This window comes from Corvus brachyrhynchos, unplaced genomic scaffold (assembly GCF_000691975.1).
Source record: "Corvus brachyrhynchos isolate BGI_N302 unplaced genomic scaffold, ASM69197v1 scaffold152, whole genome shotgun sequence".
NCBI lineage: Eukaryota > Metazoa > Chordata > Aves > Passeriformes > Corvidae > Corvus > Corvus brachyrhynchos.
This window is the reverse complement of record NW_008237447.1, coordinates 8,288,281-8,302,278: the sequence shown is the minus strand read 5'-3', so window position 1 is coordinate 8,302,278 and position 13,998 is coordinate 8,288,281. Positions and strand designations below refer to the sequence as shown.

Below are 13,998 nucleotides of genomic sequence, written 5' to 3'. Positions count from 1 at the left end.
CACCTATACTACAGAACATATTTTAATAACCATTGCATACAGCAAGCAAGTTTTCCAAATATAAAAATTTTCATAATTATCCATAATGTTCACACCAGCAAAAATTGGTGTAGGAAACCTAAAATATTAAGGCATTATTATTGTAAAGGGGTCCATCTGAATTTAAAGTGTTCAGTTATTCAGAGTTTAACAATGTGCTTTGTGCAGGAAATAAAGTTGTGACAAAGTTGGTCTTTATTCCCCCCAAACCATAAAACAGCTGCCTACTTTATACAATTTTTATTAACAGGTCAGGTAGTTCAACCTGCGTCATGAATTGTCTTGTCTTACACTGTCTTGTAAGAAAATAATAATTAATTTGAGGTAGAAACTATAAAGAAGATGAATCTTCAGAATCTGTTTTGGAAAACTTATTCCAACAACAGTTTGAGAGAATGTAAACCGTTTCTACACCTGCAAGTTGTTGTCCATCCAGTTTGCATGAGAACGAAAGCTTTCACAAAGAGGCTGTGAGAAGCTGAATTTCTCTAACTGCTTTCTTATGAGAAAGGAAAGTTTCACAGGAGAATTCCTCTGCTAGCATCCACACATTTGGAATTTTTTCTCTATTCATGTTTGGACATAATCTTGAATTAATTATTTTGGCAAAAATTTTTCATATATTCTAGAGAAATCCTTCTGGAAAAAAAATACCAAGCCAAATGGCAACTATTATAGTACACCAGCAAACGCACTTTGAAACTAATTTTATAGGAAGAATATATGATCAACACAACAAAAACTCAAAAAGAAGACTTCCTGGTTATGGCACCAGCCTTAAGATGGCAGATGTAGATTGAACCCCTAATTCAAGTCCAGACCACTTTGTCAGCTGTCACCTGACCCTCAGACCACAGATACATAAACCAGCAAGGTACCAAAACCTTTCCTTATGGAGTGTGTGTACTTTGAAGATCTCAGCCTGCCTTCCTTCCTTCCTTCCTTCCTTCCTTCCTTCCTTCCTTCCTTCCTTCCTTCCTTCCTTTAACTTTTCTCTAAGTCAATAAAAAAGGTCTAGTAATCCTGTCGTATAAGTTTATATAAACGTAGGTGAAAAAAGCCATAAATAGCTTAATTAATGCAAAATAGGCAACCCCCAGACTTCACTGAAAATCTGGAAGAGAAATCACACAGTAGCTCACCAGGGTGCTCTGAGAAGGCTTTAAAAATATTTGTATCAGTAGTCAATGGTCTCTTTCACTTGTTTCCCTCAAATGATGAATTTCTGCCATTCTGCATTTTTCCCCCATAAAAGAAAAAAGACTCTTTGCTTCCAGTGTCATGCAGTTATCCAGGCTGATGTTGTTCATTTTAAACAGCAGCTTCCCCTATGATTGTCATTATTGCTGCTTCAAGTTTTCACTACTCTTGAGTGAAGTATCCTATTTTCTATTTTAGTTCTGCCTCTTCAGCACAGTTCCTACCTATGCTTTTTAAACACTGTATCTTCAAAGCGTTAACACACTCAGCTTCAGATGACCATCTTGTACTCAACACAAAGTTCAAAGATGAGATATGTTTCCAAAGTCCCTCTGGACAATGTTTGTTATCTATGAAAACACTGAGGAGATGAAGGATAGAGAACAGATGACAACTAAGACTGGAACAATACAATATTCATAAAATGCAGTGATCCAGAATACATCTGCCACTCCATCAGTCAGTCTCTGCATTTATGTCCTCAGTGCCCACAAGCAGAGCAACCAAGAGTCCTTTCCTCTTTCTTACTGGAGGTGACTGCAGCTGGCTGAGTCCTACAGAAGCTAATGCCAAGACTGGTTTCTAGGATGAAAGCGACCCCACCCAAATGTATATCACAGCTCAGCACAGCAATGCAACAAACTAAAAAATGTTTTACATACAACTGACATCCTATACTGACTTTTCACATTTTGTATTGTCTCTTTAGCATGGTCTTTATACTACTTCCCTTAGAGAGCAAACCTCCTGAAAATTACTGAATAGTGGTACTGCTCACTGCTCCCAAAGAACCTCTGTAAAGGAAATGGAGGCTATAAAAGCTGTTGATAGCCTTAGCCACCTTCAGTTACCTTCTGACCACTCACACAAGGATACAGAAATTAAATCCCATTATTTCTGTGGAACTATGCTGAAAATCTGTTTAAATGTAAGGAACACAAAAACATCAATGAAGCAGCTGAGACTCTTTTTACTTTGCCACAGTGGAATAACTTGCTTGGATGCTGAGAGTGAATTTGGATAGCCAAGCAATAACAAGAAACGAAGTAATCGTCTCACTGTTGCCAGGACTGGATATTTTGCCGTATTGGGTGGAGGGGAGAGAGGGGCAGGGGAAAAGGAAAAAAAAAAATTAACCCAATTGTTTATATATAGTTTATGTATGTTTAATATAAATCAGAAAGACTCAAAGTTTGGTACTGGTCTATTAGCCTCAGCTTTAGAGTTTTCAAATATAGTTAAATGAAACCAAATGCAGTTAAATGAATTCGAACTGATTTCTTATAAAACACTGAATTCTTGTGCTTTTTGTGGTTATCTGGTATTCACTTCCAATAACTGAAGCTAACAGAGCTCAGATCTGGAAAATTAGCTTTGCTGAAAACAGACAAGCAACTCTTCTCTAACATTTACACTAACATCTTCCTGAAAAATTAACCCAAACCCAGCAATCTTCTGTACCCCATTTGAAAGGATTAATATATGTCAGCACCAGGCATTTTCCCATTCTAAACAGCACTGGCTATCTACATGAAAACACAAAATTGCTGGTAAATCAGATGGCTGATTACCTGCTCTGTTTTTCCTTCAAATTGTCACCAGGTACTGCCCCACATCTCACTGTCTGTGCCATTTCCCAACAGCTCAGAAAGAAGAGGATTGCACAGTCAATGCCACAAGGTTTAAAACCAAACTACCTCACATGTTTTCTCATTAATCATTATTCAGAACTTATTTTTTACTCTTCAAGGAAACAGCTTTCCTCTAGAAAATTCTCATCTGGTCTTCCTAACATTAAGAAGGGGACTTTTTTTAGTCTGTGTAAATATTTCTTAGCTTATAAAGCAAGTATTGATTAATTCATTTTTATTAGATGTCTCTCAAACTCCACCTGGCTTCCAAGAAGATCAATCAAAAAATGAACTAGATGTCACTCACATCAGTGAAAAAGCAAACATATGCAACACTTCAAGTCTGTAAAGTATACATGGAGACAGCCAGCTTGCAACTCACACACTCATACCATCCCCCACTCTATTTAATCTTTTAGAAGGAGCATTCCTCTATCCAAATTAAAAACACTACTTTTCAGTTATCTCTCTATGAACATCTGGCCATCGACTCAAGCTGTGCATCACTAAAACAAAAATTTAAAACTTGGTCTCACAGAAGTCTCTTCCATAGAATCCTTTTCAATTTTTCTAAAACCTTTAACAGCTGGCCTTCACTGATAGGACTAATGAATTTCCTTCTATGCTTTTATAGGTAGGATACTTGTAGGTATGGCCTTTCTCATCTTTATCCTCAACCAAATGTTTCAAAATATTATGTGTCAGTTATGTCATGTCATCCTTTTCTGCCTTTGACAAACCTTTATGCTCAAACCCATCTGAGTTTTTTCTCTATTACTTCACATGCTTCCCATCGTGCTAGAGAGTTACAGCTGTAAAAGCAACTTTACCTGTGTTTTGGCCTGCTATCGCTTTCTCCCACCAGAGATTCTCTCAGCATAATGTCATGATTTTTTAACATTTTTATTTACCATAACTGCAAAAATTGAGAGAACAGTTGTGCCAAATGGATGCTCAGACTGCTTAGAGCACTAGACCATGGCCAGCTGTGTGTCCTCTTCCACTGACATTTATTATCATTTAGATTACATTTAGGTCTGTTTTTTCAGAGCTCTAAATTCAGTAGTCTTCCATGAAAAGAGCTCTTCAGCAAAATCAGACAAACGATCAAACTTTCCCATTCTTTCTGCACTGTGACCTTCTTGTGAATGAAATAAAGAAGGAAAAGTGCCTAACTTAGGTTATAAAATGTTTCCATTTTTCACCTAATGTCCTACTCTTTTAATGGTTCCTCATTTTTCCTCCATGACTTATTTCATGAGTGAGCCTTCATTTTGGTTTTGCAAAGTTGGAATGCCATGTCAATAATAATTACAAAGATCACTCTGGAATAAGACAATGATATCTCTGTATATACCAGTGAATAAAGGAAAAAACAATAAAAAATGATGAGGCATTTATTTGTAGAGATTTTATAGCATGCTGATGTTAGAGCCTATATATGCATAAACATATTGACCTTGAAATAATCCCTTAAAAATCATTCTACTGACACCCATTACACTACAACTATGCTGAGCTGAATTAAATCACAAAATTTTGAAGACCATTCAGAAATCAAAATACTAAACTTTACAGTAAGGAACATAACCTTCCTGGAAGACTTGAAACCTCAAAACACCCCAACAAACAAACTTGTTTTCTTCCAAATTTTTATTTGATATCATATTCAACCATCATTTCTAAGAAGATTCTCAAAATTAAGCCTATAGTAAAGCTGATGAAAACCACAGATTCCAAAGGGTCTTGGAAAAGTAATCATGTGCAGACAAAATTTAGAATTTATGTCTGAGTGCCAATATAATATTCATGAGAAGAAAAATTATGCATCAAAGCATTCATTATATTAAAAATTTTAAAATATAATACATCTTAATTTTCAGATGTGCCTATTTATAGGCTATTTTCTGCTGCTCAACTTTGTAACCTCAAAGTAGCTTCAAAATACGAGGTTTTGCTGTTTGATATAAAGACACATTGATATACATTTCATATATAATACACACACATATTTTACTACGAAAACACATTTAAAAAAAAAAAACCACAACAAAAAAAAGAAATCCTGTATGGTAACTCTTGGTTTATATTCTTATTGCAAAACAGTCTTTCCAGGACAATACATAATTTATAATCTAAATAGAGACATTGCTCAGTGCCCAGGAACAGCAGTTGTCATTGTCTAAATACCTTTTCAGCACATCTTTTTGGTCTTATCATTCCTTTACTGAAGATACGTTTCAAATTACTTGAATTTTCACATGCAATTATTAATTTATGAAAGTTGTTTTTTTGGCAAATACTGTCCTACCTTCTTCACTTTAGATAGAAGAACACAGCACATCCATATGTGTGATCATTGTGTGGGAAGGCACCATCGCACTTCCATTTAACCGGCAGAAAATTATCAAGGTTACTTCATTTTGGGCACCTGAAACAAACCGCTAATGAACTGATGTTTTTCAGAGTACCTATTTCTGTACTTTCAAAACACATCCCCCCTATTTTCTTCTGCTTCAGTTGTGAGAGTTCTCAGGTGTTGCACTGGATACTACAAGTACTTCCCTTAAGTACTCTGGAAATAAGGAATGGAGTGGGCTACTCACTAAAGAATCAGACTTGATGATCCTTGTGGATCCCTTCCAACTCAGAATGGTCTCTGATTCTGAGGGCAGGGAAAGATATGCAAAATAAAAACATAAACTGCATAAAAGATCTCAATCCTACATCTTCTGTTCAGCAGTTTTAAAGCAGTACATAAATAAAACACTAATTTGAAGCATAAAGACCATTCTAGATTAAGATGCAAGACTAAAAATCAGGTAAAATAAAAGTTAGAGGTCTTGTGCATCCCTCTCTAAATGGAAGGGCAACACTCTAGGGAAAGGAATATCATCATGGTGACACATTTTTGAAACTTAACCTAATCCCATCTGTAGAAAACAAGATGTCAATTTAAAGTGCTTCTCAAATTAAACTAACCTGAACAACTTAAGATTTGAAGTTCCCTGAATATTACAGGAATAAGAAGAGCATGAAATACAGAAGAGTTTGTTTTACTTGAGATATTTGTTCAAGAGCAGCCAAAATTGCTTAGTGTCCTACACTAAATTACTTTTCTACCCCAGAGAGAGGGTGTTCCCTCTAAACCAGAGATGATTTCAGAAACTATTGTTTGCATTTTACTGATCTTCAGATTGCTATCACACAGAATTTTCAAATAAAGCACTGGTAGTCTGAAAGCTCTAAGGTATTTAAATTAATTTGCTTAAAAAAAAAAAAAAAAAGACATCCATTAAAAATATTGAGTGTTCTATTAGAAGTATAGTCTTTTTACTACCTTTAGCACCAGGTTATCACGGTACCCTCAGCAGTCTATTAAGAACTAGAAGTAGTGTCTGTCACACTTGGTTCATTTCCTCTTTCTCTAAGGGGAAAACAAAGTATAAAATAACATGTTTTGATAAGGTTTCTTCTCTTTTATTATTTTAGTAAATGCATATACATACTTCTGTGTTTGTGTCAGAGACAAAGCTATGTAAAAGAATTGTGCCTTCCACTTGAATTTCTATAGGAAGTGGCTCCCAACCACCCCAAACAGTTCTTAGAAAGGCTGAGGAGACAAGCTTTATAAAGGGTCTAAAAAGTTTCAGTGTGCATAAACTGTGTTCATTGCAGTGATTTTCTACCTCAAAATTAAGGTAATTTTTTAAAAGTAGCTTCAGCCAGTCATCGCCTTCAATAAGTATGATCTCATACTGGAATCTTTATTCTTTGGGAAAATCTTGTCTTTAGAAGGCTAAGTTTTCATATAATGGAATCACAGAATAAATGAGTTTGGAAGGGATATTGAAGTCACATCATAAAATGGCCTGGGTTGGAAAGGAACATAAAGATCATTTAGTTCCAACACCCCTGTCAGGGGCAGGGACACCTTCCACCAGACCAGGTTACACAAAGGTCCGTCCAACCTGGCCTTGAACATTTGCCAAGGATGGGGTAGCCACAGCTTCTCAGGGCAACCTGTGCCAGGGCCTCATCAACCTCACAGGAGAATTTTTTCCCAATCTCTAATCTAAACCTACTCTCTGTCAGTTTGAAGCCATTCACCCTTGTCCTGTCACTCCAAGCCCTTGTAAACAGTCTCTCTCCATCTTTCCTGTAGGATTCCTTCAGGTACTTGAAAACTGCAATTAGATCACCCCAGAGCCTTCTCTTTTCCAGCCTGAACAATCCCAATTCTCTCAGCCTTTCCTCATGGCAGAGCTGCTCCAGCCCGCTGACCCCCTTGTTGCCTCCCTCTGGCCTGGCTCCAGCAGGTCCCTGTCCTTGCTGTGCTGGGACCCCAGAGCTGGATGCAGCACTGCAGGTGGGGTCTCAGCAGAGCGGGGCAGAGGGGCAGAATCCCCTCCCTGCCCTGCTGCCCACGGGGCTTTGGATGCAGCCCAGCACACGGGGGTTTCTGGGCTCCCAGAGCACACGGCCGGGGCATGTCCAGCCTCTCACCCACCAGCACCCCCAAGTCCTTCTCCCAGGGCTGCTCTGGATCTGTTCATCCCCAGCCTGGATTGGTACTGCGGGTTGCCCCAACCCAGGTGCAGCACCCTGGACTTGGTCTGTTAAATCTCATGAGATTCCTATGGCCTCAGATTTCAAGCCTGTCCAGATCCCTCTGGACAGCATCCCATCATTCAGGTGTGTCACCCACACCCCTCAGCTTGTTGTGATCTTCAGACTTGCTGAGGGTGCACTCAATCCCTTTGTCCACGTCATTAATGAAGATCAAAGAGTCATCTGAAGCAGGTCTGAGAGCAGGTTTTTCAGCAGCTTATCTAGGCATGTCCTGAACCAAGAATGGAGATGCAATTATCAAATACAAATATCACATCTATCAATCAGTGTTCCTGGAAAAGTGCATCCACTTCCTCATAGATTTGTAAAGGTAGCTGTGATCATTGTGGTGCTCTGTTCTGGTTTCCTCCATAATGAACTCAAAGAGCTGGACTCACTCATTTCTGTATCAACTTCTCATTGAGTAAGGACATGTCTATAAACAGTTTTGATTTAAAGAAGTGAAATTTGAGATACTTCAATTCATTCCACATTCTGACTTTATAACTCATATTATATAGCCTTAAACTCTATCCCACCCTAACAGACACTCTAGAATATGGTCATTTCTTGTTCAGAAGATATATCCTCCTAACTTTGTCACTCATTATTTCATCTTTTCCTGCAAGACCTTCTCTTACAGTTTAGCTATCCTAAGCATAGAGAGCAATTACCATCTAGCACTCAAATTGCTTATAAATGGTGATTATAAATAAACATGTGAAGTTATCCAGGGGCAGGGGGTAAAAGGGGAAAGAGAGAGGAAAATGAAAAAAAAAAAAGACATCAGTATACAAAAAAAAACAAGATACTCCAGAAGGCTTGCACATCAGTGTCACTGAGATTTCAAACACTTCACTGCTGGTCATTTTACCAGAAGCAGAAAATAAAAAGCAGCCAGTTTTGTAATCAAGAGATAATCAACTTAGGTGCTCCTTTCATACAGCTCAAAGTAAACTTTATGTTGAGCTGAAGGCTGGAAGAGAGAACCAGGGATCATTTTTCCCCTGAAAGCTGTTCACTTTTCTGTTTTGCACAAACTAGACTGAGTCAGAGAGAGTTCTTTGCACTGGATGGTTCAAGCTGTGGGCTTGAGTTCGAAGCACTTAATATGTGTTCATGTAACCACCCAGCACTCTTGCTGTGAAACCTTCCCAGTAAGAGCCTTGCTATGTGCAAAGTGTTTGTCTCCTTGAAAAACCATTAGGCAATGACATTGCAAAGTCATGAAAAAGTACTTCCTCTAAAGCCTATGAAGAAATCAGACACCTGCATGTGCAATGTAGTCTTAAAAGCAGAATGACAGGATTACAAGGTCAATGGTTTTCCTTTTGACAGATCTTATCTGGGCAGGATTCTGGCTCCTAGAGTGTGCAGAAAAAGGAAAAAGACAAAAAGAAACAAAGAATGACAACAGGCAGCAAAGACCAACCAAGTGAAAAATAATTTTAAACAAAATATACAAGAATCACTTTTCATTCACTTTACTAACTGTTACATCCTATGTAAGAGTTTTAGCTCGAGAAAACCTAAATAATTTAATATGCATAAAATGCCCCACAGACTCCCCTGATGTTCTACTCATATGATTCCATTCCTGTTGGGCTGATCCTTCAAGAAACAGGCAATAGTTTACATAGGTATATGTCAAGGAGGACCAAATCTGCAGCACCAAAGAGGAAGTCTAAGCAAAGAATGGAGGCAGAATTAGCACAGATATTTTTGCAGCTGTTTAGTGGTCATCTCTAATGCAGAGTCCAAATTTATCGGCAGGATGGAGCACCTCTCCTGTGAGGAAAGGCTGACAGAACTGGAGTTGTTCAGTCTGGAAAAGAGAAGGCTTTGGGGTGATCTAGTTGTAGCTTTCCAGTACCTGAAGGGAGTCTACAGGAAAAATGGAGAGAATGACCATGTAGTGACAGGACAAGGGGGAATGGCTTCAAATTGACAGGTGTAGATCAGAGATAAGGAAGAAATTCTTTACGGTGAGGGTGGAGAGGCACTGGCACAGGTTGCCCAGAGAAGCTGTGGATGTGGATGCCCCATCCCTGGAAGCGTTCAAGGCCAGGTTGGATGGGGCTCTGAGCAACCTGGGATAGTGGGAGGTGTCCCTGCCCATGGCAGGGGTCAGAACTAAATGATCTTTAAGGTCCCTTCCAACCCAGGCCATTCTATGATTCTATGAAATGATGATAGGAAGTGCCACATGAAACACTGCGCAAAGTGTAAAATCTCCAGCTGTGAAGAAATATTCTGGGAACAAGGCTTTTGTGTGATTATTGGTATTAATCTAGTCCAGGAGTTTGGGCACACTGGCAGGACCACAGCCCACATATTGCATACCTATTTTCTTTCCCACATTTCTCTACACTTGACTAATTTCCAATTCAGCAGGTCATTCTGTATCACTGAATATTTGAAATTTCTTTCAAAATCAGCAACAAAATGCTAATATTATATATAGATATATCTATCTCTGTTTATAGACACACGAACACATCATTCACACAGGTGCAGAGGATGTAATCCTGACAGAAATGCTGCCAAGGGTTGGGCTATAACACTCTTTTCCCCACCAGATGGCAGTAACTTCAACTTAATATAACCTGAACTGGTCACCACAGGCGCAGCAAACAATGGCATACTATATATTTGGGGTTTTCCTTAAGAAGGAAAGCTGGCTTTTTGAACAAGTACAGTAGAGTTATTTCAGTTTCCTTCTATTTAATGGAAAAGTGTTCTACTAATAGCTAAGCTCAACTTTGATCAGTATATCCTACAACGTTTTTTAAACACATATCATTCCATATTATTCTTTTTCAGTGTGCTGTAATTTTGTCAAATTGGAGAAGTACAGGTATTATTTCCAATCATTGTCTTTTTCCAAGAATAATTCCCAAACAGAAATAACTGGGTAACTTTCAACTGCATAATAAATGAACTTTTACAATATATGTTAATGATTAAAGAGACTAAAGGACTCCAAAGAAGGAGGGGAAATTATAAACACCTTTTGCATAATTGTTTGACAAAAGTTTTCAGTGTGCATATTTCTTGACTTATAAAAGCCCAGGGTAACATCTGCAGCAAAAATATTGCAGCCAGTACATATTACATACACGGGCTAAATTGCCTTTAATATGGGAGCTGACAATTTCTTCTACTGGCAAAAGCAGGAAAGTTTTTGTCAACATAGTCCAGACACCATAAAAAACAATGTAATCTGGTGGATGGGGACTGCTCTGTAGGATATCCAGCTCTAGGAGCAACTGATCCGTTGATTCTAACCAAAAGATCATTGTTCCCTTTTCATTTCTTTAACTTATAATTTTTTGAAAGAAATTTTCCAGAAGAAAATGTTCCATATTATAAAAAGAGAACTTCCCTCCCATTCTACTAATATTAGTATTCAGAGTGATTAACTGGGTTTATATTCAGCTTTATTCTGACTGCAAAGATAATATCAAAAGCGCACATTCTTATTAATAAAACACACTCTTCCAATAAATTTATGACCAAATATGCAGTCTGTTTGGACAGCTGGCTTCCACCATCCTACAAGCAGGGATTTAGATCCCTTTTTTTTTTCTTCCCATGTTGTTTTTCAGCAGAAAGTAGAGTAAAATTTTCTCTAGCTATACAATACAAGTAAGTACAGTAATGGAAAGAAAAGACCATAAAAATAAAGCAAAAAGTGATATAACTACATTCTACTAATTAAACATTAAGCAGCCATTTATACTTGTCTTTCACACTCATGGGTAATATTTCTGAATATTTCACTTTTAATACCAAAATGCAAATCCCATTTACATGGATGTATCCTGGATGAGCAGTATCCCAAACCAGTGACATTTGAACTGAAGATGTTCTCAAGATATTTTTTAGTTCAAGAGACCTGTTCATAAACTTTTCATTATGGCTTCTGAGATTATATATTCACATCAGCTGAAAGGATGAGCAGAATCCACCATAAAAATAAGTCATTCTTATGACATGTCCTCTTTCTGAAGGAAGAGGAAAAATAAAGGTATCAAGTAATCTTTAGTATGAACCTAACCAAAATTATTTGAAGTGGAGAATGCAAAACTTTGTGAATAACCATGAACTCAAAATCCATCCTTGGCTTGGAAGGAGAAACTGAATGAGTCATTGTTGAAGAGGACAAAGTAAACACAGAGTAAACACAGGCATTCACCATTCAACATAAAGTCCCAGCATAGAAAGTTTAGCACAACCGTGTGATGTTCCGAGGGATGGTGAAGTAGCAGCGACAGACAACTGCTTTTTCCTCCAACTGAAGCATCAGTAATAATCCTACAGTTACATTTAGAGAATTCTGCATATTTTGAAAATGATATGGGAAAAATAGAGGTGAAGGAAGAGGCACAAGTACTGAATACTGGAGAACACGTTACAGTGAAAGTCTTGGGAGATGTCAGATATATTTCAGCTGACTTGAACAAACATGTAGCAGTAATCATAGGAAAACAAATACCACCTATAACTGCCAGCAGAAAACAATGGAACAATGGCTCAAAGCTGAAGCTGGTCAAATTTAAATCTGGTAAAAGGCACAAATTTTGATACTTCATTTCATGAAATGAGCACTCTTGCTATGAAGATAAATAGTGGATTAAATAAAAACAATTTCTTGCTGCAAAGACAAAATGCAAGGGAGTATAACAGCACAAAATGTAAAACCTTGCGAGTTTAAACTACATGGTCCAATGCCCCATTTTGATTCAAAACCCAGCCCTGCTTTGTGAGGAGAGGCACCATGACTGAGCTCCTTGGGAGCCATTTGAAACGCAGAGGGAGCGTCCCCTCGCTGTCCTGGGAAAGCCGCTGTGGGATGGAGAGCAGCTGCCCTGCCCTCAGCTTCACCTGCCAGGGGCTGGTCATGGTGACTGGGACACAAACTTTGGGCAGTGGGCTCAGGGCTTACCTGCAGTTTGTGGAGCAGCAAACACAGTCCTGCTGTGAGATGGAATGGCAGCTGTACACCTGGAAGAGACACAGCACATCAGAACAGGGATACAGGACTCGTACAATAAACTATCTGAGTTTCACCTGGTATTCCAAAAGGAAACCTGTTTCAAAGAAAGACATAGTGTTATATCCCACACATACACAATATAAAGACAAAAAAGAGGTAGCTTTTTTTTTTTTTTACAAGACTTGATGAACTTTAACAGGTTTACAAATTTAAGGGAATTGTCATATACCTGTAGCTGAAACAACAAAGTAAGGTGGTACAACATCTTCTGTCTTGCAGGCCCTACAACCTTTCAGCACATCTCAGACTGGGGGGACTCTCTTGCTGGATGCACATTTAGTTGTGTGCTGAGCTTTGCATGCAAATAAATTCACGATTTCATTACTTTTATGAAGTAACCAACTCTTCCTAGACTGAATTTTAGCACCCAAAAATTCTGTTTTCTCTTTGTGGATTGTTAGAAAACATATAGAATGAATTCATGTACAAAACCTATATTTTTTCTCATTCATACTAACATCTTCACAGCAAACACAAAGTTGCATTTAACAGAATGTATAGGGAAAGTATTAATCTACAATCACATGTCCAGTACAATAAATACAATACTAAGAGAAAACACATGCAGCAGAACCACTATTCTGGCAAAAGATATTTATCTTACCCAGTAAGAAATCCTCTGAGCTGTTTGTAATCAACAGATCATATTTAGTGCCTTTCTTTCATTAGCATGGAGTTTTTCAAGAAGTGGGATAAGTTAGCAAACTGTTGTTACACTCAGAGAAAGCACAGGATTTTTAAACGAGGAACCCTTCAGTTTCTGAGAGCTCAATTAGTATTAATTACAAGTTTAAAGAAGCACCACAACATATTCACATTGATAGTATAGGCATATCTACAGCATAATTACTGTCACTTCAATAAGTGCAGTCATGCATACACATCGCCTTCTAGGATCAGAGTTGTGGCATACTCAGTCCAAGCTCCTGTATGAGAGGCAACCGTGTTTCACATTCCCTTTCATAAATGTATCATTTTCCACCTTGCAACAGTTAGGCACGTATGGAAAAACAAAACCTGACCACTTGATTAGGAGTCTCCTCCAGAATACTACTGCTTTGATGGCTAGAAATCTTCTAACTTCCAGTCTGATTTTCTACCAATTATTTCTGTCCCAGCATTGTTCTCCAGATTAGATTGCTCTCCTTCACTCACAATTGTCCTGCTCCAACTGTGTACCTTTTCTCTTGACCTTTATTTTATTGAAGAGAAATAAAAACTTTTAGTACCCTCACAATAACCTTTCCCTTCCCACTGTTTGTTTTAGTCCCATTGCTTCTCTGTTTGCTACACCTAAGTTCATGCTTCCTACACCTGGGCACTCCGAATACTTGGCGGAATTCCTGGGGAGGTTGCTGCGGTGCCTCACATGGAAACATTAATAATTTTATTTCATTACCTGAAAGGTCTAACTTGATACTACATTAAATGGCATAAACTTGCTCATGGACATATCAG

At 38.1% G+C, this 13,998-nt stretch overlaps 1 protein-coding gene across 7 annotated transcripts in view; it reads right to left on the bottom strand.

The window, feature by feature from the left end:
- Positions 1-13,998, bottom strand: part of LOC108446061 — a 238,112-nt gene that overhangs the window by 216,021 nt on the left and 8,093 nt on the right. For all 7 annotated transcript variants that reach the window (XR_001861170.1, XM_017731531.1, XM_017731532.1 and 4 more), the window contains exon 2: positions 12,430-12,488. Coding sequence is in view for 6 of the 7 variants with exons in the window: in XM_017731531.1 (XP_017587020.1) it covers positions 12,430-12,488 (59 nt within the window). In the remaining variant the exon portion in view is untranslated. The remainder of the gene's footprint in view (positions 1-12,429; positions 12,489-13,998) is intronic.